General features: G+C 33.6%; 1 protein-coding gene across 3 annotated transcripts in view; it reads left to right on the top strand.

Moving 5' to 3' along the window:
* The window catches only part of TBCK (TBC1 domain containing kinase), a 205372-nt gene that overhangs the window by 51940 nt on the left and 127869 nt on the right, over positions 1 to 25563 (top strand). For all 3 annotated transcript variants that reach the window (XM_005681337.3, XM_005681336.3, XM_018049238.1), the window contains 10 exons: positions 701 to 774; positions 5830 to 5971; positions 10311 to 10371; positions 11340 to 11401; positions 11580 to 11641; positions 15290 to 15438; positions 16717 to 16855; positions 19293 to 19392; positions 24268 to 24317; positions 24497 to 24626. In XM_005681337.3, the coding sequence (XP_005681394.1) occupies positions 701 to 774; positions 5830 to 5971; positions 10311 to 10371; positions 11340 to 11401; positions 11580 to 11641; positions 15290 to 15438; positions 16717 to 16855; positions 19293 to 19392; positions 24268 to 24317; positions 24497 to 24626 (969 nt within the window). The remainder of the gene's footprint in view (positions 1 to 700; positions 775 to 5829; positions 5972 to 10310; positions 10372 to 11339; positions 11402 to 11579; positions 11642 to 15289; positions 15439 to 16716; positions 16856 to 19292; positions 19393 to 24267; positions 24318 to 24496; positions 24627 to 25563) is intronic.

The raw sequence follows: 25563 nt of genomic DNA on the forward strand, positions 1-25563 counted from the left end.
ATTTCAAGGTTAAGATAATAGAGTAACTAATTGAAATTGTTTTTAAAATATAAACGTTTTGTAATTCCGGGGAATACAGCTCTTAAAAAAGAACTTCTAAACTGAAAAAAAAGATTAAGTTCTAAGCATCTAAAAGGGGAAAATCTTAAGAGATTTATATAATGTAGATTTGCCTTTTAAGAATCTTACTTTTGTGGTATTTATGATTATTCTAAAATAATATAAAAATTGTTGGGCATAAAGCAGATTCACTAATATCTTGATTTGTGAACATACCTTTTCAAGTTAAAAACTTCCATGTTGTTTAAATCATAACATTGTGAATGGACTTGCAATTCCTGAAAACAATTTATTTTGTGAAAATCAACACAAAATATTCTAAGCAAGGATTCAAAATAATTAACAACATATTTTGTTTTTTAAAGGAGCTCAGAAAATATAAGCAGCAACAATTTTAAAATGTTATTTGTCATTTTGATATATATATAATATATATTGTATTTGTATATGTTTGTAATGAATATAAAGCAGATGTCAAACACTGACAAATTTTTTAAAATAAATTTATGATAAAATATAATTTTTTATTAATGTATCTGACTGTATGATAGTGTTACTTATAAAATATATAATAATAATTTTCCCTGCCAATAGTATGAACATATTTTATGTGATTTTTTTTCTTCCTTTGTCATTGTAGGGACATGTTAAATTGGCTAAATTTGGACTTTATCACATGACAGCATATGGTGATGATGTTGATTTCCCGATTGGGTAAGAATATGTTTTGGGGTTTGTTTTTTTTTTTTTTTAGTTCTATCTTAAACTTTCTAATTTTTATTAAGGGTATATTTGTTAGTTTGTTATTTTTGACATGAAACTACCTTTTTAAAATTAAAAATATCTTAATTTTCCATATACTTTTAAGGGGAGACAATGAGTTTTTCCCAGCATACAGAAATTCCCTGATATTGATTTTTCATTGAATTAGTAGTGAAGCTAACAGATTATTGAATTCTTTACTATATATTATAAAAATTAACTTTATTTCATTCAGAATTAGGTAAATTTAAGGCAAAAAGGCTGACAAATAATAATGTATATTCCTGAAAAGACTGAGAAAAATCATTCTCATGTTATTTTCTAATGTTTTTAATTTAAATATCTGTTCTCTAATATATAATTGGATATTAAGCCTCGAGTCAGGTAACTATCAGTAATGGGGTGGATTCTGTAACTGAAAGTCTATATTGTAAGTTTGGAGAGTTTCTTTATATGGAATTCCAGATTTATATTGGCCTCCAAAAAGAGAATGAAAGTTTACTTCATCCTGGACTCAGTTAAAGCTTTTAATATAGATGTTTGTGTTATATTTATAGTGTGGTTGCTTTTTAAATATGTTAATAATGTAATACTTTTATAAATGTGTAATTTTGACCTTATTTTAGGTACATAGAAGTTACAAAATAGTACGAAAATTTCCCATATCGCCTTTATTTAGAGTCTCCAAATGTTAGCTTTTCACAACTTTTGTTTTCTCTCTTTCTTTCATCTTATATGTATATGTGTTGTTGTGTATAATATAATTTTTTCTGAATTGTTTAAGAATTATTAGTCTTATAATGGCATTTTACCCTTAAATACTTCAGTTTGTAATTTCTGAAGCAAGGAGTTTTCCTTCAGAACCACAAAATAATTATCAAAATCAGGAAATTAAAGCTGATTTAATACTATTCTTTAAAGACCTTATGAATATTTTTTAATTGCTGTGATATGCCTAATGATATGCATTTGTGTTTTGCTCTTTGGGCCCTCTAAAATCAGTTTTTGTCACTCTATTATTGGAACTTGTGGTTTGGAGTAATGGTGTATGTTTCTGCAGGAAAATATGTTTTAAATTTCTTTTTTTTTTAATTGGAGTATAACTGCTTTACAATGTTGTGTTCATTTCTACTGTACAACTCTGTGAATCAGCTATATGTATACACATATCCTTTCCCTTATGAGCTTCCCTCCCACCCTCCCTTCCACCCATCTAGGTCATCACAAAACACTGACCTGGGCTCCCAGTGCTGAAAAGTAGCTTCCCACTGGCTGTCTGCTTTAGGCATAGTAGTGAATATGTATCAGTGCTACTCTCTCAATTTGCCCACCCTCCCCTTCTCTCCCTGTGTCCACGAGCCCATTCTCTATGTCTGCATCTCTATTCCTGCCTTGCAAACAGGTTCATAAAAATGATCTCATTTGTGAATTTTTTTATCTAAGTTAACTTCTAGGTTTCTTACTTAAAATTTTCATTTGTTTGAACATAGCTAATCTTAAAATAAATTGTTTAATCATTCCTTCCTTTATTTATTAAGAAAATATTTATTGAACACCTTTTCTTAAGGCTGCTGGATATACAAAAATGGATATGATAGGTCCCCAACTTCAAGAAGCTCATTATTTAATGGAAATTTTTCTGTTTTGATGACTTATTAATGTGCATGAATTCATAGTTTATAGTTTTGACTACCATGTGGCTGTAGGCAACAAATAGTTGCTATCACAAGCGCAAAAACAGTATTTTATAAAAATAGCCTATGCTTTATTTGTTAAAAGAAAACCTTTTCAAATAATAAAATTAAATTTATAGTAAGGCTCTGGTATCGTCATCATGTGTTATAATTACCCTTTGAAATAGCTTTTAGGCAGCTATAGTAAGCGTGATCCTTCATTTTGTCTAAATTTATACGTGACAACTCCAAAACCAATACAAACAAAAATTACTTTAATTTTTTATCTTTCACTTAAAGGTGCTTTTAGGTTTTAATGATGAATAGAAGAAAGGAAGTGATTTTTTTTAAAGCATATCAAACATTTTGAAGAGGTACATTTGAATTTAAAATGCTTGGATAGAATTGGTCTCATGTGCCATTTGGTTTGGCTTACTTTGAAGTCTTGGACGCAAAAGTTCTGACCAGAAAGTATCAAAGAGCAAAATGTGAAACCTTAGCCAGGAAAAATAAAGTGATCAAACAGCTAAGTCATGAAAGAAAATATTTACACCAGACGAAGCTTGCAGTTGATTCAAAAGACAAATATTAAGGAACAAAAAAGTAAAACATTAACATCTGTTTCAAAATACTATAATGAGTTAGAAATTGGACATTCATTTCAGCTGGCCAGTAGCTTAATACCTTGTTAAAACATCAGACAGATGGTGAAAACCACTTGTATTTATCTCACCAGTCATATTCACGGCAGAGTTCTGGTAATTTTCTGAGTGTTAAAATGCAGTGCTAAAGACGAGGCACTGTTAGAAGGAGATAATCTATATTAAAAAATAAGCCTAACGTTTACTATTTTTATTAATTAACATGTCCTTGATTAAAAAGGAAATTAAAATATTTGGAGCATAAGTCACCTCTGTACTTTCAGAGGTCATCAGTCAGAAGTTTTAGATATAGCAGTTTACGTGTAGTAATCCTTGACTTTTCACTACCCATTTTATTATTTTGGAGTTAGATGTGCTAGAAATCAGAATTAAAAATGAACAGTTTGCCTTCTGGATGTATCGTGCTAATGATGACAGAAATAAAGCATTGCATTTGTGTCTTTTTTTTTTCGTTTCTATAAAACTTCTTTATGTATTCATGAATATTTGTAACAGTTTTGTGAGAGAAATTTTTGTTCCTGTTTTGCAGATTAAGAAACCCAAATCACATATAAAATATATGATAGGACTGGAATTAGAATACAGGCTTTATGGTATCAAGGTCATTGCTTTTCCACTAGACTTCACTTGTCTGAAGAGATTCACACATTTATTTACAAGAGCAGTATGATCAACTAAGGGTAAAATGGCATCATAGTGCCAATTTTGTCTATGAAAATGTACCTCAGCCTTTTTATTATCAAGGAAATACAAATTAAAACTATTGTACAATGGTTTGTGAGTCTCACCCCCAGATGCCCAAATATTAGAAAGTCTGCCACTGCTGTCCAACAAGTATTGGAGAAGTAAGCAATAGAATCTGTTGTACACTGCTAGTAGGAGTATAAATTGGTACAACCCCTCTCAAGAAGCATTTGGTGTGGTGTTATAAAGTTGAAAGTGCACATGTGTTATGGCCTAGAAATTCGGTGTGTGGTTTATACTCCTGGGGAGACTTTTGCTAGAAGTATTGCTACACAACAACATACTATGTATTGAAATACATATACTTTTTCTAGCAACATAGTTTATAGTACAAAAAGAAAGGAAATGCTCATTGATATTTGAATGAATAATATATTCATAAAACAGACATAAAAATTAATGACAAATCTACATACAGCAATGTGAATGGCTCTTTTAAATAAATATTGTTGACTAAAAAAAGCAAATCACAAAGGAATAATGGCAGCATAACTCCAGTACTATAAAGTTCAGATAAGTGCTTAACTAAACAATATAATAATACTTTTAAGGGTTACAAAAATGGTAAAACTATAAATAAATGGAAGAGAATTATCAACACACGAATAGGGACTTTTAGTGATAATTTCATATTCATTATTTAAACTGGCTGGTAGGTACATGAATGTTCTTTTAAGCTTTATTCTTTACACCTTATTCACATTTAATAGTCTGTATTTTATATTTACTAAAGCAGTTTTTTTAAAAACTTATGTTGGTGAAGGTTAAGGAAAAGAGGCAATCCTATATACTGCTTATGAGAATATAAATTGCCATAACTCGAAAGGGCAACTTGGCAACATATATAAAATTTTAAAATTCATCTACCTTGTGACTTTGTAGTACCATGTCTAGGAATTTGTCTTTCATCCATATATTTTTGGGAAATGGGATATCTGTAATATATCCATGTAAGCATTTTAAGTAGTAGTCAACTTCCAAATATCCTCCTTCAGAGTTGTATCACATAAATTAAGTATCTCAATGCAATGAAATTATTGACAGTTTTCAAAAAGAATGAGACAAATCTATACCTATTTTATAAGAATAATCTCTAAAATATATTTTGAGTGAAAAAGAGTACTGCTGCTGCTAAGTCACTTCAGTCGTGTCCGACTCTGTGCAGCCCCATAGACGGCAGCCCACCAGGCTCCCCCGTCCCTGGGGTTCTCCAGGCATGAACACTGGAGTGGGTTGCCATTTCCTTCTCCAATGCATGAAAGTGAAAAGTGAAAGTGAAGTCACTCAGTTGTGTCCGACTCTTAGCAACCCCATGGACTGCAGCCTACCATGCTCCTCCGTCCATGGGATTTTCCAGGCCAGAGTACTGGAGTGGGGTGCCATTGCCTTACAGAATAGTGCATATACTATACTTCCCTATAGGGCAATGATGATAAACGATCAACTTTATTTGTACATAAATATGTGTGAGTGACTGGAGTACAGAGATTGGAGAGAGTCTTACATTTCAATTTATATGTTTTTTACAGATTTCAACATTCCTACCATTCAAAAGAATAAATACTATTTTCAAAGATAAAATTTAAATAAGAGTTAAGTATAAAGAGAAGATAGGCAGTAAGGAAGAAGGAAAAACACTTGGAAACCTGGAATTCTGAAGGCAATGTGTTAATACAGAGGAAAACAAAGAAAGGAGCTAAAGGCAAGATAGGTTTAACATTCCTTGAGACTCATATATTTCCTCTTGATTCCTAGATATAAGGCCTGTATTATGGTAGTTAAGAATTCTTCCTAGCAAGAGTTCATTTAATCTCATTGAGCTTTTGTATGGATTATACTGTGCTGATAGTAAAAACGTACCACTACGTACATATTTCCCCCTTTCTAGCTCATAGTAATAAATTCATTCTTAAATTATACCATTTTAGGTATCCATCATACTTGGCACCTGAGGTGATTGCACAAGGAATTTTCAAAACCAGTGATCATGTGCCAAATGAAAAACCATTGCCTTCTGGCCCCAAATCAGATGTCTGGTCTCTTGGAATCATTTTATTTGAACTCTGTGTGGTATGTATAAAGAAATATTAAACTAATAAAAATTATTTATTAGAAAAATATTTTGGGGTAGGAAAGCTATTTAGTAATAGCATCTTTTTATCTTTTTTTGGAAATTGACTAGATATGGGGATAAAAGACTGAAATCTCAATTTGATTTTTTTTTAAATCCCACTTGACCATTTACTTGAATATTATTTTGGTATGCCTAGAAATATTTGCACCTGTACTAAGTATTAAAAACTTACACTGTATTAAGTGTAAACAGCATATTTAGAAACGTTTACACTAAAACTGCTTACACATTTCAGTATATTCATGCTATCTCCCATCTATGGTATTCTTTCTTCCTTAAATACCTTTTCCTCCCCTATTCTGTCTTCAATAAGACTCACTTGTAAGAGCTGGCTTTTTATGAGGCCTTCCTGAAATATCCTCTATATTTATTTGTGTAATAAAGACTATACAGTTATTGTAAACAAAGGAATTAAAAACGCAGTAGCTTAGAGCATTCCTGGTGGTCCAGCTGGTTAAGAATTCGAGCTTCCAATGCAGGGGGCGCAAATTGCACCCCTGGTCAGGGAACAAAGATCCCACGTGCAGGCAGCCAAAAAAATAGAATGCCAATATCATCATAATAAAGGTTTTTTTAATGCAGTGCCCTAAAGGACACAGATGTTTTTCTCCCTCATGTAACAGTCCTCAGAAAGAGTGGGCTCTGTTCCACAATGTCATGCCAAAACTTTGGCTATCAGGGATCGCTCCGAAAGATGCTGCTTTATCCTCCTTTTTAGCCATAAGAAAAGGAGAGGAGTGAATTCTTGGTTACTGTCTTTAAGAAGATGATGTAAACGTTGCAGGTATCCATTCTACTTTTCACGAGTGACAGTTTACTCATGTGGCCATAGATAGGTGCCTAATAGATCAGGATGAATTTGGAGGGACAGCTAATATTTTGTTGATTCTGCCTCCAGATACTTGCCATGGTTAGTCTCTGTTTTCTTTATTCTCTTCTATTTTAGCATTTGTTATATTTGCCTACTTGGACAATGAGGTCTTTAGGGGCAGACAGTTTTATTATTTATCTGTTGTTCTGTCTTCCAGTGGATTTTTAAAGTATTTTTGAAATATTAACTCATTGATCTTTACCATATCTAAGGATTAGGATGATATTATTTTCATTTTGTGTGTTTTGTGTACCAGTTCAACAGCAGAGGTAGTAAAGCATAATAGTTAAGAGACAGGGTTTCATAGTCAGAGAGAGCTTGGTTTGAAATCTTATGCAACAAAGTGTAGTGTGACTTAAGGTAACTAATGTAACTAATATAGGGTATTATATCACAGTACATAAATGTTAGCTTTTATTATTAACACTTAAATGTTAACAATTACCTGGTAGCTTATACACTGGCATTGTCTGGAAAATGCCAGACTTGCTGATTCTTTGCTATCCGTTGTCTAGACCATCTTACTTTTCATTGGTATAAAAATATAGTAAATCTTATTTTTGTTTAAAATCATAGCCTAATTGAAAATTTTTGTTGGAATGTAAAGTATACATAAGCATAAATATGACAAATGTAACTTTTCCTTTTTATTACCATTACTTATATTTAAACTACTTAGGATCTGGGTAATTCTTATATGAATAATTCAGTTCAACAAATGTTGATGAGTATTTACTGTGTGTATAATAATACAACAGGAATAAACTGTGATTAAAATGTATTGTCAAAGAGCCTATAATGTAATACAAATCCATAAACTTTGAAGATAAGTACAAAGAACTGCATGAATTATAATAGGGGCTTCATGACATTTTAAGAGGTACTCAAAGTTTAGACAGTCCAGTTTTAGGATGCTTTAAATCTTCCTCTACCTCATCAAACCTTTAGATTTCATATAAAATATTAAATATAAATTAATAAGTAAAATGGATAGGAGCCATATCCTAGGAGACTTTGAGCCATATTGAGAGGATTATATTTATATAAGATGGGGGGGCATTTAAAGTTTTTAAGCAAGCTAAAATTAAACCTGCAGTTTTAGAAGATTAATTTTTTTAAGGTGGGTCTTTTTTAATTTAATCATTATTGGAGTATAGTTGCTTCATAATGTTGTTTTAGTTTCCGGTGTACATCAAAGCGAATTAGTTATACATACACATACATCTACTCTTTTTTAGATACTTTTCCCATATAGATCATTATAGAGTATTGTATAGCACTTCCTGTGTTATACAGTAGGTCCTTAATAGTTATCTATTATATATATAGTAGTGTATATTATATATGTCAACCCCAGTATCCCAATTTATCCCTCCCTCCCCTTACCCCCAGAAACCATGTTTTCTACATCTGTGACTCTGTCTTGTAGATAAATTCATTTGTACCATTTTTGTTTAGATTCCACATGTAAGCAATATTATACAATATTTATGACATTTCACTCAGTGTGACAGTCTCTAGGTCCATCCATGATGCTGCAGATGGCATTATTTCATTCTTTTTCACGGCCGAGGAATATTTCATTGTTCATTTCTTCTTTGTACTTCATTGTACCACATCTTCTTTATCCATTCCTCTTTCGGTGGACATTTAGGTTGCTTCCTTGCCCTGGCTATTGTAAATAATGCTGCAGTGGACTTTGGGGTGCATGTATCTTTTCAAATTATGGTTTTCCTGGGGTATAGGCCCTCTTAATCATATGGTAGCTCTATTTTTAGTTGTTTAAGGAACCTCCATACTGTTCTCCCTGAAGGCTGTACCAATTTACATTCTCACCAACAATGTAGCACTGTTCTCTTTCCTCTGCAGTCTCTCCAGCATTTATTATTCATAGATTTTTTGATGATGGCCATTCTGACCAGTGTAAGATGATACTTCATTGTAGTTTTGATTTACATTTCTCTAATAATTAATGATGTTTAGCATCTTTTCCCATGCTTTTTGGCCATCTGTGTGTCTTCTTTGGGGAAATTTCTGTTTAGATCTTTTGCCCATTTTTTGATTGGGTTGGTTTTTTGTTATTGAGCTGCATGAGCTGTTTGTATATTTTGGAGATTAACCCCTTGTCAATTGCTTCATTTGCAAATATTTTCTCTCCTGTGGGTTTTTTTCATTTTGCTTATGATTTCCTTTGCTCTGCAAAAGCTTTTAAGTTTAATTAGGTCCCTTTTGTTTATTTTTGTTTCTCTTTTCATTACTCCAGGAGGTAGATCAAAAAAGATCTTGCTTCAATTTATGTCAGAGAGTGTTCTGCTTGTGTTTTTCTATAAGAGTTTTATGGTATCTAGCCTTACATTTAGGTCTAGAAGATTAATATTGATAGTAGTGTAAGAGAGAGGAGGGGCAGCTTGTTTTCAATGATCTCGCCACCTGTAGTTCTGATTTCATAAGGCTTTAAGACAGTTTTTCTTCTCTATTAAAGAAAATCAGAGCCTCTTTTGCTGCACAAAGACCAAGCTGTATTCTTAAACCTTCTCCTTCTAAGTCTTTTTAAATGATCATACAAGTTTACTTTGTTTATAATAATAGAAACATAATAATAGCCAAAATTTCTGAAGCATTTTCTTTATTCAGAAAATGCTAAGCAGTTTTTTATACATCATATAACCTTCGCTGCAACCTACATGGCGTGTATAGTTAACATTCCAATTTATAAATGAGGAAAGTGAGGTTTAAAGTGGTCAAGTAATTTACCCATAGTATATAACTCGTTGTGGGAAGTCCAGCTTAACACACAATAGTTGCTCAACACATAATCACTGAAGTTGTGCTTGATTCAAGACTCTTTTTCGAGGAGCCCTCTGAAGCCAATTAATAAGGAAACAACTAAAATATAACATATGTATCTTAAAATAAAGGGATATACCAGCTAGTATGGAAAACACAAAGATGGTTATTTTAAGTCATTTTGAGAAGAGGAAGGAGTGTTGTGGAATATTTCTTAATGGAGACAGCAGATTACCTGGATCATGATATATAAGTAAGAATTAGTTGGGCAGATGAAAGGGTAAAAAGACATTTTGGTCTCTTAATCAAATAAGACTCCTGGAGTCCCTCTAGACAACCAGATATATGTGGGTCTCAAAAATGAAGAATGCTTGAGATCGAACTACAATGTAATGATTTTTAGATATATAGAATGCTTAAATGGTAAGCATTATGCAACATTAAAAAAATGTGTGTCACCAATGATTTTTCTTTAGAGGAGCCAATTCAAAAAAAGCTAATAAAACCTCTGAAGAGAAATAGAGATAATTGAAAAATCATTTTCAAAAATGAAAAGTAAAACTTCCCTGGGAAGAATATGTGAATGTTAATAAGAATTTCTTTTGTCTTTTATGTAGGGAAGAAAATTATTTCAGAGTTTGGATATTTCTGAAAGACTAAAATTTTTGCTTACACTGGGTAAGTGTCTCACAATTGATTATCTTTCAGTTGTAAATATAATCTTTAGTGAGAGTAATTATGCACATAGAGAATGTGTTCTTCAAAAGAGTGACTGCACTGAAAAGGCTTCACTTTCTTCAGCTTTCCAATGATCAGTGATAAGCATTAACAGGGCAGTTTAAGCACCCTTGAGGAGAGCTTTTCCTTATTCACTGTAAAGAATTATAATGTCCTTGGATATAATCTTAGCTTTATGATCTAGCCAACCAAACTAACTTTTGAATCAAAATATGAAATTTAAAATTGTACTTCTCTGTAGCAGTCACCGTCAATGTACTATAACTTTTGAATTTCCGTTTAGTGAATTATATGACTGAGGAAGAATGTTTATTTTTCCTTCTAACAAGTTCATATGTTTCACATCTGTATAATCCAAATACTAGTAATTCACATTTATAAAAATTTTTGTAATCCAGAATAAGTTAAGGATGTATGGTAAAAAGAGGAGAGAAAAACAGTGATAGAGCGCTTTGTATAAAAGAGTGTCAGATTGGTGTCCAGGTTAATAGGGTCTACAAATATGGATGTGTATAGAATAATATTAGTGAATATTAAATAACAATGAATTGTAAATAAAATTGTATATAATTTTATCACTTTAATTTCAAAGATTGGTAATATGGCTATTAAGGAGTCTTAGAGATCTATAAACGGTGTCTATAGGCTAAACCTTATACTTTACAGACCAGAAAAAATGTATGCACATTCTTCAATTGTATTTAATAAAAGCAGTCTTATAATCATGAAAATAAAGCCTTTTTTCATTTATTAAAACATATAAGGAAACTTGACAAAGTCTCAAGCTTTTTAATATTCCAAGTTCCAAAATTACATTATACAATTTAAAATAATGTTAATAAAGTTTAACTCTCAGTCTGGTAAGTTGTAAAAGCAGCTTTAATTCATGTAATTTTCCTCTTTTATAGACTGTGTAGATGACACTATAATAGTTTTGGCTGAGGAGCATGGTTGTCTGGACATTATAAAGGTTTGTCATTAATCTGTTATTGAAAATTTATTTTGCATACTTGGGATCCAGTAGCAAACTATTTTAAAGCAAAGGCTTTCCAAAAAAGTCAAAACTTCTTAAAGTAGAAAACGATGTAAGTAATATAAATTTTTAAGTGGATTGTTTAAAATAATTACTTTCTCTCTCTGTTTACCAGGAGCTTCCAGAAACTGTGATAGATCTTTTAAAGAAGTGCCTCACCTTCCACCCTTCCAAGAGGTTGATATCAAGAGTTTGGGATTAAAACTGAGATCTTAACATATAAGTACTTAAATTTTTAATACTAATGGATCAAATAATATTAATGTATGTAGTAATGTATGATTGATATTAATATCAGAACTGTTAGTTTTGGCTTTAATGTATGGTCATAAGAGAAGAAAAAAATAATTAAAACATAATCAGAAAGCTGACATATACCAAAATCAGCCAGTAGTTCATTTCCTAACCTCCAGTTTGAAAATTAGCTAAACTATGGAAGGTAGATATGCCTAGATACAGTGATATGAGAAAAATGAGAACAAAAATTTATTGGCAAATAAGTATTATAGAAAAAAACTTACATAGTGAGCTAAGTTAATAATTGCTGATAATGTAAAAGGATTTCTTAGAAATTTTATTATTTTCACTTGATGATGTCACTGTTACCCATTCATTTGTCCCCAAACTCTGTAAGTATGTAATATTTGAAAATAATATATTCTAATTTATCTTCATGAAAACATCTTTATCAAGACATGTTCGAATGAGAGGAATAGTATTAAAAGCATAGTTTTGGGTAAATATACCACATGAATTTATCTCAGATGACCATTATATCTACTACTGTGGGCACACATCCCTTAGAAGAAATGGAGTAGCCATCATAGTCAGCAAAAGATTCCAAAATGCAGTACTTGGATGCAATCTCAAAAACAACAGAATGATCTCTGTTCATTTCCAAGGCAAACCATTCAATATCAGGGCAATCCAAGTCTATGCCCTGACAGGTAATGCTGAAGAAGCTGAAAAAGAATGGTTCTATGAAGACCTACCATACCTTTTAGAACTAACACCCAAAAAGATGTCCTTTTCATTATAGGGGACTGGAATGCAAAAGTAGGAAGTCAAGAAACACCTGGAGTAATAGGCAAATTTCACCTTGAAGTACAAAATGAAGCAGGGGGCGAAGGCTAATAGAGTTTTGCCAAGAGAACGCACTGGTCATAGCAAACACCCCCTTCCAACAACACAAGAGAAGACTCTACACGTGGACATCACCAAATGGTCAACACCGAAATCAGACTGATTACATTCTTTGCAGCCAAAGTTGGAAAAGCTCTATACAGTCAGCAAAAACAAGACAGGTAGCTGACTGTGGCTCAGATCATGAACTCCTTATTGCCAAATTCAGACTTAAGTTGAAGAAAGTGGGGAAAACCACTAGACCATTCAGGTATGACCTAAATCAAATCCCTTATGATTATACAGTGGAAGTGAGAAATAGATTTAAGGGTCTGGATCTGGTAGAGTGCCTGATGAACTATGGATGGAGATTTGTGACATTGTACAGGAGACAGGGAGCAAGACCATCCCCAAGAAAAAGAAATGCAAAAGAGCAAAATGGCTGTCTGGGGAGGCCTTACAAATAACTGTGAAAAGAAGAGAAGGGAAAAGCAAAGGAGAAAAGGAAAGATATAAGCATTTGAATACAGAGTTCCAAAGAATATCAAGGAGAGATAAGAAAACCTTCCTCAGCGATCAATGCAAAGAAACAGAGAAAACAATAGAATGGGAAAGACTAGAGATCTCTTCAAGAAAATTAGAGATACCAAGGGAACATTTCATGCAAAGATGGGCTCAATAAAGGACAGAAATGGTCTGGACCTAACAGAAGCAGAAAATATTATGAAGAGATGGCAAGAATACACAGCAGAACTGTACAAAAAATATCTTCACTGTCCAGGGAATCATGATGGTGTGATCATTCACCTAGAGCCAGACATCCTGGAATGTGATGTCAAGTGGGCCTTAGGAATCATCACTATGAACAAAGCTAGTGGAGGTGATGGAGTTCCAGTTGAGCTATATCAAATCCTGAAAGATGATGCTGTGAAAGTGCTGCACTCAATATGCCAGCAAATTTGGAAAACTCAGCAGTGCCACAGGACTGGAAAAGGTCAGTTTTCATTCCAGTCCCAAAGAAAGGCAATGCCAAAGAATGCTCAAACTCCCACACAATTGTACTCGTCTCACACGCAAGTAAAGTAATGCTCAAAATTCTCCAAACCAGGCTTCAGCAATCGTGAACTGTGACCTTCCAGATGCTCAAACTGGTTTTAGAAAAGGCAGAGGAACCAGAGATTAAATTGCCCACATTCGCTGGATCATTGAAAAAGCAAGAGAGTTCCAGAAAAACATCTATTTCTGCTTTATATACTATGCCAAAGCCTTTGACTGTGGGAACCACAACAAACTGTGGAAAATTCTTAAAGAGATGGAAATACCTTGAGAAATTTGTATGCAGGTCAGGATGCAACAGTTAGAAGTAGACATGGAACAACAGACTGGTTTCAAATAGGAAAAGGAGTACGTCAAGGCTGTATACTGTCACCCTGCTTATTTAACTTCTATGCAGAGTACATCATGAGAAACGCTAGGCTGGAAGAAGCACAAGCTGGAATCAAGATTGCTGGGAGAAATATCGATAACCTCAGATATGCAGATGACACCACCCTTATGGCAGAAAGCAAAGAAGAACTAAAGAGCCTCTTGTTGAAAGTGAAAGAGGAGAGTGAAAAAGCTGGATTAAAACTCAACATTCAGAAAACGAAGATCATGGCATCTGGTCCCATCACATCATGGGAAATAGATGGGGAAACAGTGGAAACAGTGAGAGACTTTATTTTGTGGGGCTCCAAAATCACTGCAGATGGTGACTGCAGCCATGAAATTAAAAGACACTTACTCCTTGGAAGGAAAGTTATGAAAAACCTAGACAGCATATTAAAAAGCAGAGACATTACTTCATCAACAAAGGTCCGTCTAGTCAAGGTTATGTTTTTTCCAGTGGTCATGTATGGATGTGAGAGTTGGCCTATAAAGAAAGCTTATCGCCGAAGAATTGATGCTTTTGAACTGTGTTGGAGAAGACTCTTGAGAGTCCCTTGGACTGCAAGGAGATAGAACCAGTCCATCCTAAAGGAAATCAGTACTGGGTGTTCATTGGAAGGACTGATGCTGAAGCTGAAACTCCAATACTTTGGCCACCTGATGCGAAGAACTGACTCATTTGAAAAGACCCTGATGCTGGAAAAGATTGATGGCAGGAGGGGAAGGGGAAAACAGAGGATGAGATGGTTGGATGGTATCACCAACTCAATGGAGATGAGTTTGGGTGAACTTCAGGAGTTGGGGATGGACAAGGAGGCCTGGCATGCTGCGGTTCGTGGGGTCACAAAGAATCGGACACAACTGAGCAACTGAACTGACTGAACTGATACCACATTAAGAGAGTACAAAGAAAATCAGAAGATAGTATTGGTTTATAATTTTATTATTTAATTAAGATATTCAGCGAAGCAAGTTTATGATGGTCAAGCTGAAAGTAAAAAATGGAGATGCTCATATGTAATAATATTTGATAAGTCATAAAATACAAAAAGCACAAAAGAGGTAAAAAAAAGTCAGTATTTACTTGTAATCACTTGATTCTTTTTTAAAGGTGTATATCTAGAGCTTTATTATGTAAGGTGTAAGGAGAGCTTTATTATTTTGTATGTTATGAGTTGTTTATGACTTTTAATTATTTCCTTACAGGTGTGCCATTATTCTAGGAACATTTTAATGACCTTAATTCATGGCTATATTTTAAATGTGTTTCTTAAGGCAAACCCCAGATGAATTAATGCAGGACAATGTGTTCAGAGAAGTGTTACCCTTATACACTCCCTTTATCAAACCTGCCAGCCTGTTTTCTTCTTCTCTGAGATGTGCTGATTTGACTCTGCCAGAGGATATCAGTGAGTTGTGTAAAGGTAATGATAAAGAATACTAAGAATAAAAGCCATGTTTTTAAAGGAAGTACCCTCATCCTAGTTTCAGTTTTGAATTTGTCAGCAATATATATTTATACTAGTGAGGCTTTTTGGATACTTATCTGAGAATTAAGAAGTAATTTTGGAAGTGGTTAAAATATAGCCTAACATTTTAATCCTTTAAATTTAAATTACTTTGGAGCAAGGACTGTAAGAATCAAAGAAAGGAAGTGGTATCAAACAAAAAAATTTTTCTTATTATGTAAACCCGGGTCGTAATGCTATAATCAGATCTTCTGGTTTCCAATGGAATTTCTGTTACCTCAATATTAATATAGATTTCATAAAATTTATTATAAATTATTTAAAAATCATATTATTGATAAGTCCATTATTATTATATTCCATGTTTGTTAGAGAATACCACCTTTTCTCTTTTCATTCCTCTCTGAAAATTACAGCTCTCAAAATGAGTTTTTTAGGGACACCAGTAAATTACATTTATATAAAAAATTATCATGACATAATCATGGTAGGAAATACTTACTAAACATTCATTTGGTCAAATACTTACTGAGTTTCTACTGTGTTCCATACACTGTATCTTCAAGCATCATTTGTGCCAACTTGGGGGGTAAATAGACATTCAGTCACACAGTTGCTATTATAAATGAAGATCCAAGACTTTGTTGGCAGTCCAAATGGTTAACATGCTGCACTTCCTATGTAGGGGGGATGGGTTCAATCCCTGGTTGGAGAACTAAGGTCCCGCATGCTGCGTGGAGTGGCCAAACAAAAAACTGAAGGTCAATATGAACATAGTACAATGGAAGCGAAGCCTCTGTGAGACATCAAGACTGTTAAAAGAGGCACAAATTGTCTCAAGACAAAGGATGGGACAGGATGTGCTGGTTGCATACTCAAGTGGTTTATTTTTGCCCTTATTTCTTTCCTGCAGGGCTTGATATATCTAATGTATATGTGTGTGTATGTGCGTGTGTGTGTGTATATCTTCCATATATATATATATACCTATGTATATATATATCTCTGATAAAGAGGATAAAAATCACACTTTTTTCTCAAAGAAGCTGGATGCACAACCAGTATACATATCTGCATTTAATCCTCTATGCATTTTGTAGTATGAATATTGTAAAGGGAATCTTACTGTGTTCTTCAGCTTTTACTTTTTAAAAATGTCAGCTATTATTGCTTGTTGCCTTTTAATAAAAACAGAAAGTGTGATAGCTATTTTTTTTAATTTTCCATTAATAGATATAAACAATGATTACCTGGCAGAAAGATCTATTGAAGAAGTGTATTACCTTTGGTGTTTAGCTGGAGGTGACTTGGAAAAAGAGCTTGTGAACAAGGAAATCATTCGATCCAAACCACCTATCTGCACACTCCCCAAGTAAGGAAAGAAAACATCTCTTGTAAATGAAAGAAATCTAGTAATAAATTTTTTTTAATTTGATAGTTTTTTCTTTGGGTAGGTAGACATTTTTTAATTGGTGGAAAATTGCTTTACGATTTAGTGTTGCTGTCTGCTGAACAACAACACAAATCAGTCATAATTTTATGTATATATAAGATATATATATCTTTCCTCCTGATCCTCCCTACCTTCCTCTAGTCTCACCCATCTAGGTCATCACAGAGCACCAGGCTAGGTTCCCTGTGTTATTTAGCAACTTCCCACTGTTTTAGAGATGGTAATATATATATGACAGTGCTGCTTTTTCAGTTCATCCCACCCTCATTGTCCCCCTTAATGGACATGAGTTTAAGTAAACTCTAAGAGTTGGTGATGGACAGGGAGGCCTGGCATGCCTCAGCCCATGGGGTCGCAAAGAGTCAGACACACTGAGCGACTGAACTGAACTGACCTCATCTTCCCCTGTGTCCACAAGTCTGTTGTCTACTAGGTTCATTTGTTACCATTTTTTTTTAGATTCCATATATATGCATTAATATACAATACTTGTTTTTCTTTTTCTGACATTTCACTCTGTATAAGAGGCTCTAGGTTCATCCACTTCACTACAGCTGACTCAAATTTGTTCCTTTCTATGGCTAAGTAATATCCCACTGTATAAATGTACAACTTCTTTATCCATTCATCTGTTGATGGACATCTAGGTTGCTTCCTTCCTGGCTATTGTAAATATTGCTGTAATGAACATGTGTCTTTTAGAATTCTGGTTTTCTCTGGATATATGCCCATGAGTGAGATTGCTGGGTCATATGGTAGATTTATTCCTGTTTTTTTAAGGAATCTCCATACTATTTTCCATAATGGCTGTATCAGTTTGCATTCCCACCAGCAGTGCAAGAGGTTGACCTTTTCTCCACGTGCTCTCCAGCATTTATTGTTTGTAGATTTTTTGTTGATAGCCATTCTGACTGGTGTGAAGTGATACATTATTGTGGTTTTGACCTACATTTCTCTAATAAACGAGTGTGAGCAGCTTTTCATGTGTTTATTGGCCATATGCGTGTCTTCTTTGGAGAAATGTCTGGTAGGAGTTTCTAATCACAGAGTTCTTATCAGTGCTTTTGTTATTTTTTAAACTACCATTTTTAATAAATTATTTGTTTTATGATCTATTTGAAGTAAAGGTGTTATTATGGAACATCTCACAATAGTTGGTAATCAATAAAACAAATTGTACAAATAGAACAGTAATATTTAAGAGAGTTAATATACTAGGCTAGTATGCCCATTATGAGGAACTTCTTTTTTTTTTTTTACTTCTAAAGATATTTTAAAATGTACTCAGTGACCTCATTGCTTATCCTAGAGATCATCATGGTACTAAAGCACTGTTGAAAAACTCCAGAGTTGTATAAGGTCTTAGACACCACCTTGTAAATTACTTGGAAGTTAAATGGCAATACAATGCTAAGAGCCAAAACTGTTAATTGTTCTGTTGCTTGTCATGTTCGTTCATAAAAATGAGAGCCTACATCTCTTTCTGTTAGTGCTTTAATTTTAGGTTTTAGGACTAGATTTGATCTTTGTAGGTAACTATAAAAACCATCTGCTGATCATTTTTTTCTTCATATGTACAGCACTAATTCTGTACCTTTCCCCCCTCTCAAACTGATTCTTAAATATTAACTGTTAAATATTAAATATTGTACTGTTCACATGATGAATTAAGTAGAAAAATCAGAAATAAGATGATGGCAATTCCAAGAGTAAATGGTTTGAAGGATATAAAAATTAATTCTCTAAAATTCTAAATATGTTTATTACTCAGTATTCTTTCTCCTGAGAAGTTATCATCATTAGCATTTTATTTTCTTCATCCTTTTATCATTTTTTACCCATATGAATTTCCTCAGGAACATATTACATACTGTCAATGTAATTTTATCATTGCCCCTGCATGAACAGTGTAAATCATATTCTAGTATCCCTAAAATGCTTTACATTTATATGCTGTATTTATAGGGGCCTCCCAGGTGGCTCAATGGTAGAGAATCTGCCTGCAGGAGACTTGGGTTCGATCTCGGGAAGAACCCCTGAAGGAGGAAGTGGCAGTCCACTCCAGTATTCTCTTCCCTGTACACATGGACAGAGTTGCCTAGCAGGCTGCAGTCCATGGGGTTGCAAAGAGTCAGACACAACTGAGTCAGTGAGCACGCATGCACTGCCAATTCAACATATATTTAAAGATGAAGATTTTTTGGAGAAATTTCAGCCACCAATTACAGATTTTATTCAGTCTAAAATTTCTTTTAATGAAGAGATTTATGATTTAGAGTAAATTTTATTTTCTAGAAGAAACAGTAAATTGGATTTCTGTGCCCATTAAAATAACATTTTTTAAATCTCTTTTTAGTTTTCTCTTTGAAGATGGTGAAAGCTTTGGACAAGGTCGAGATAGAAGTTCACTATTAGATGACACCACTGTGACACTGTCATTATGCCAGCTAAGAAATGTAAGAATGGTATTTTGGCAAATTTGCTTCAGACCTTTTTCCTTCTTTCCTCCCTCCCTCCCTTCTTCCTTCCCTCCCTCCCTTCTTCCTTCCCTCCCTCCCTTAGGGGCTTCTTTTTTTTAAATAAAACCTTACTGATACACATGAAGCCTTAGATTCCTTCCTAGTACCATAAAATATGTGAGCATTTCTTTAACATACGTCCCCAGGAGTGGCATTGTTGGAAAATCGACCTGCCATCAGTCTAGTATCTATTGTTATATTTTCTGTTCACAGAAATCATCTTATCACTTTATCTCTTGACCCGCATTGGATAAGGGTTCTCATTTCTCCATATATGTGATAACATATGGTCTCATCCAGTACTCTTGCCTGGAAAATCCCATGGACAGAGGAGCCTGGTAGGCTGCAGTCCATGGGGTCACTGAGGGTCGGACACAACTGAGCGACTTCACTTTCACTTTTCACTTTCATGCATTGAAGGAAATGGCAACCCACTCCAGTGTTCTTGCCTGGAGAATCCCAGGGACGGGAGTCTGTGGGAGGCCGTCTATGGGGTCGCACAGAGTCGGACACAACTGAAGTGACTTAGCAGTAGTAGCAGTATGGTCTTATCAAATTCTTAAAAAATTATTATTCTAAAAGGTGCACAGTGGTATTTTGCTGTAATGCTAATTTCCAATTTCCCGATTATTATACAGTTATGAGCCCTTTTATATTTTTTTGTGATTTGCTTACCTCTTTAGTATATTACTAGTTTTTATCTCTTGGCAGTTTTTTTGAATGATTTTTTTATTGATTTGAGGATTTTAAAAATGTATTTATTTACATAGTCTTTGTTGGCTATACAGACATACCTCAATTATCTCACTTAGCTTTATGATGTTTCTTGCACTAAAGTTAGTTTTGTTTGAAATTAATGTAGCTATCCTAGTTTTCTTTTGATTAGTGTTATTCATGGTATATCTTTATTCCTTTACTTTTAATGTATCTATGTCTTTATATTTAAAAAGTGTTTCTTTTAGATAATATAGAGTGTGTCTTTCTTACTACTTTTGAAGGAAAATTTTCTTGGGTACAAAATTCTAGTTTGATTTTTTTTTTCTTTTATACTTTGAACATTTCACCCCACTCTCTTGCTTGCATGGTTTCTGAAGAGCTGTCTGATGTAATTATCCTTTTCCTCTATAGGTAAGGTTCCTTTCACTTCTGTTTTAGTTTCTGTCAAGGTTTTCTATTTGTTATTTGAGTTTTTGCAGTTTAAATATGATATACCTAGGTGTAGATTTTAAAAAAATTTTCCTGCTTAATGGTCTCTGAGCTTCTTAGAATTTTTCATTTGGTGTATGTCTGATTTTAAAATTTCTGTCATTACTTCAAATATCTCTTCCATTTCCTTCTCTCTCCTCTTGGGTATTCCTATCACACATAGGTTACATCCTTTGATTATTCCTTAGTATTTTCATCTTTCTGCTTATATTACCTACCTTTTCTTGCATGTGGTTCATTTTTTCCCTTATAACCTTTAGCATCTTAATCAGTTATTTTAAATTCCTGGTCTGATAATTCCAAAATCTCTGCCATATGTGAATCTGGTTCTGAAGAGTACTTTGTCTCTGCAGAATGTCCTTTTATACTTTAGCATGCCTTACAATTGTGGGGGTGGGGAGAGTGCAACATGATATATTGGTGAAAAAAACTGTAAGAAAGAGATCTTCAGTGAAAGATTTCATGTTTATCTAGCTGTTTACTATTTGTATAGCTTTTTTATCAGAGTAAAATCCTCAAATGTCAATGTTCTTATCTTCCTTACTGTCTTTAGATTTCTCTGTAGACATAGAATCTGAGGCTCGCAGTTCTTTCAGCTGAAATCTCCTGTATCATACAGAAACTTTGTTGTTGCTCAGTCACTTAGTGTTCAACTCTTTGCAACCCCAGGGATTGCAGCTTGCCAGGCTTCCCTGCCCTTCACAGAAACTCTACATATGGAAATAAGATAGGGGAAGGAAAGTAGATTGAAGGGCTAATCCTATCGTTAGGTCTTAGTGTTTCAGTGAGCCTGTGTCTCTGGGCTGTGGAATTCTCAGCTTCCCTCCCTGTTACTTCAGCTGAGACAGGAAGGCTAGAGAGAGCAGTGATTGGGTATTTCTCTTTCCCACATCAAAGACTAGAAGGACCTAGAATTTTGTATTTCCCTTACCGCAGATCATTTAGGCTCTGGTAAAACAGTTTCCTTGAAGAGCAGGCCTTTGCTTAAGACAACAGGATACTCTAGGAGTAGTTCAGAATGGTTATTTTGCCCCTTCTCGTGCAAGAGACAGGAGGGGATTTTTCTTAGACCTTCACCCTGAGAACATGTTGGGACTTATGGGGATAAAACTCAAGAAGTGTGCCGTTTCCCTTAGGTCTGGGCCTCCACAAGTTTTATCTCTCAAATTGCTAAATCTGCAGCAGTCAGTTACCCTTCACGTGTTTTACCAGGCTCCAGCAGTGGCATCTTTTCCAGCTTAGTTGTGATTCTTTATATTTGTCATCGCTCCAGTTTTCTGGGTAACATTTTGCCCTGATTCTGATAGTTCTAAAAAGGATTGTTATTTTCAGTTTTTTCAGCTATTTTCTTCTTGTTAGGGCAGAAAGGATAACTCCCACACTGGAGTATTGGTCTGAAAACCAAAATTTCTAGCCTTTTTATTTTTAATGATCTATGTGCATCCTCAGTCGTGTCCAACTCTGAAGATAAAATAGGTAATTTCCCTTGTCTGTCTCTAGGCTAGCAGTTCAGCACCCTCTCCCCAGGCACACACGTACACATACACCCGGAGTTCTTTCTTTACCTGGATGCAGCAGGGTCTCCCTCTGGTTTGACTGCCTGTTAATTAAGTGCCTGAGGCTTTGTCCTGTTGTCCTCTAAAACCCTAGTCCACAGTCCTCAGTATCCTTTAGTACCAGCTAAGCTCCTTTCTCTCTAAATACAGCTTTGTGTCTTCTGTCACTGCATTTTCATTACTCTTATAGGCTTTTCCTCTCATTTAATATTTTAAATGTTATGCCATAGGAGGATATTAGAATCTCTTACCTGCTTAAATGCCAGCAACAGAAAATTAAAATATATGATTATTACACTTGATATTCTAAACATACCATCCCTTTGAGTAAAAGACTGTGTACAGTGGATAACATAAGTAGCAATACAAGATGGTAAAAAATAAAATATATCCAAAATATATGTTTCAACTACTTTTATGTAACTCTTAATTTGTGTCTTTAATTTAAATATGATACAAATGATATGAATACAAGTTAAATGAATGTAGACTTTCGTTTGATTTCCCCAATTCCCTTACAATTCCACTTTTGAAATTTAAAATACTTTTTTCTATGATTATTAAGAAAAAATTTTAATGTTGTTAATTTTTAAAATAATATGGAAATGAATAATAATTTTACCTTATACTTTTCTGTGTAAAAATTTTTGCCTTTTATAAACCCTTAATATGCTAAATTTTTAGCTAGAAAAAAAGCAGAAAAGATATTAACTATGTTTATGACTTTCAGAACAGTAAAACTTAAACTTAAAAAATGTAAGTTAATAATACAGTAAAATTTGTGAAAATTTTAGTTTTCAACTAGAATTTTAATCCATGAAAGAAATATCTAAAGTCTTAAAAGCAAAATGGGAAATGCATGTTCAGTTTTAAAGAAAAGCTAGGCATAAAGCCCTTGTTTATCAGATTCTTAGTGCTGGGTTTTTTTTGGCTTTTAAAAATTCTGGGAACAACTTCCATCGATGAGTGCATAGATGCTAATCAACAGAAGATCGATGCTGGGTCTACACAGAGCTCCATCTTCTATGTTAGTCCCCAGAGAAGCAGATACTCTGCCTTCCAGTTGGAAGTTGAACTGAGCAGCAGACAGGATGGTATTAACTTTAATCACCCTGCTTCCAGTGTATCTAAGATTTGACTTTACTCTGACAGTCTTCTTCTGTTTTTAAAGAATATCTATAATTCTGGAGAAGGCAGTGGCACCCCACTCCAGTGCTCTTGCCTGGAAAATCCCATGGACGGAGGAGCCTGGGAGGCTGCAGTCCATGGGGTCGCTGAGGGTTAGACACAACTGAGTGACTTCACTTTCACTTTTCACTTGCTTTGGAGAAGGAAACGGCAACCCACTCCAGTGTTCTTGCCTGGAGAATCCCAGGGACGGGGGAGCCTGGTGGGCTGCCGTCTATGGGGTCGCACAGAGTCGGACACGACTGAAGTGACTTAGCATAATTCTGGCAATATTATTATTTGGGATAACATTTATTATAATGACTTTGTGAAAAAAATAAAATAATTGATTTTTGTTAGTTGATTTATCAGCTCTTTGAATCATTTATGTTCAAAGTATGATGTGAGAAATTCTTTTGAATCCTTTTTATTATCCTCTTACTTTTGTCTTACTTTTTTATTAATGTCAAAACAAAAATCTGACTTTAAGGAATATATATTCAAAAGTACCTTTTAAAATAATCTTCATATAATTTTAAAAGTTATCCATTTGTTAAAATTTATACTAACTTTAGTATTTCTGAATACTTTATGTAGTATTTATGTTTGGAAAACTTTTATAATAGGTATCTAATCTTTACAAAAGGTACCTAGAGGTTAAAAAAATCAAAAAAACAAAAAGCAATTCTTCACAGATAAATTTAATCACTAGAGGCATGGCATATTTTCATATTTATGTTAGGAATGAATTTTAGACTCTGTTTTATACTTTTCTTGTTACCTTTATAAATTCATAATTTTATGTAATTTTTTTCTTTTAAATATGGATCAGCATTTCTGGCACAGATCCTAAATATCAAATATTTTCTTTCTTAATTCACAGAGATTAAAAGATGTTGGTGGAGAAGCATTTTACCCACTACTTGAAGATGAGTGAGTATATCGTCTCCTTTTACATTTATTTTTTCCTATCTGTTTATGCTATTCTGGTGAGAAGCTTGTACATTTTCTTTGGAAAGGTTTTCCTAAAAAGAACACAAAAATATAGTATTTTAATTTTTAACATTTTTGTACTTTTTGTAAATTTTTCTGCTTTTGTTTCTCTTTTACAGTCAGTCTAATTTACCTCATTCAAACAGCAATAATGAGCTATCTGCAGCTGCCACTCTCCCTTTAATCATCCGAGAGAGGGACACAGAGTATCAACTAAACAGAATCATTCTTTTCGACAGGCTGCTAAAGGTAGAGATTCTAAAGTGTAAAGTGTTATAAGTGCCCCTATATATTCATTCATAATTCTTAGGGAATCTTGATGTCATGAGAAGACTAATTCTTATAACTTAAATTTTCTGATTAATTTTAAGTGATACCTGTTCATAGTATATAAAATTAAAAAGTAAATAAGATGCAGGAATCTATGCATAACATGTTAGATATTAGTATCCTTACTATTTAAAGAACACCTAAAAACCAAAAGAAAAAAGCACCATTATCTAAACAGGGAAATAGATAAAGAACACAATAGAAATACAACTAGTCAGTAAATCTATTAGAGAATGTATCCTTTCTATTAATAGAAATGTAAAAAAGTAAAATAGCCTTTTCTTGCATACCAAATAAGCAGAGTGATTAAGATATATTAAGATTGGAACTCTCATTCTTTTGGAATAAGTGTAAGTTGATAGAAACATTTTGTAAAACAGTTGACGGTACATATCAAGAGCATTTACAGCATCCATACCCATTATCCTAATATTTCTCTTCTAGAAATTTCTCATGGCATACAAATTTACTGATAGGCAAATTTATATGCAAAGATATAAGAGAAACTGTAATAATAACATATTTATCTAATACTTTCTGTGTCATCAGCTGTTTTAGAAAGACCCTTACTTATATTACTTTACCTGTATGAAACTGATATTATTCTCAGAATGAGTCTTTTTCTTAATACTCGCAGAGCACAAGATACAGAGGGATGACTAAAAGCAGTAGAATCAACTCCTCTCATTGATTGTGTAATACGAGATTTACAGAAGATAGAGAACTATTTCACTGTTAACTTTTATGTATTAATAACACCAAAGTAATTTCAGATACTTAGAAACATTATAATTCACCTTCAACTTTTTCACTGGTGTATTGAGAACTGGCTAGACTAAAGAGATGGCACTGGTAA

Source organism: Capra hircus, chromosome 6 (genome assembly GCF_001704415.2).
Source record: "Capra hircus breed San Clemente chromosome 6, ASM170441v1, whole genome shotgun sequence".
Taxonomy (NCBI): Eukaryota; Metazoa; Chordata; class Mammalia; order Artiodactyla; family Bovidae; genus Capra; species Capra hircus.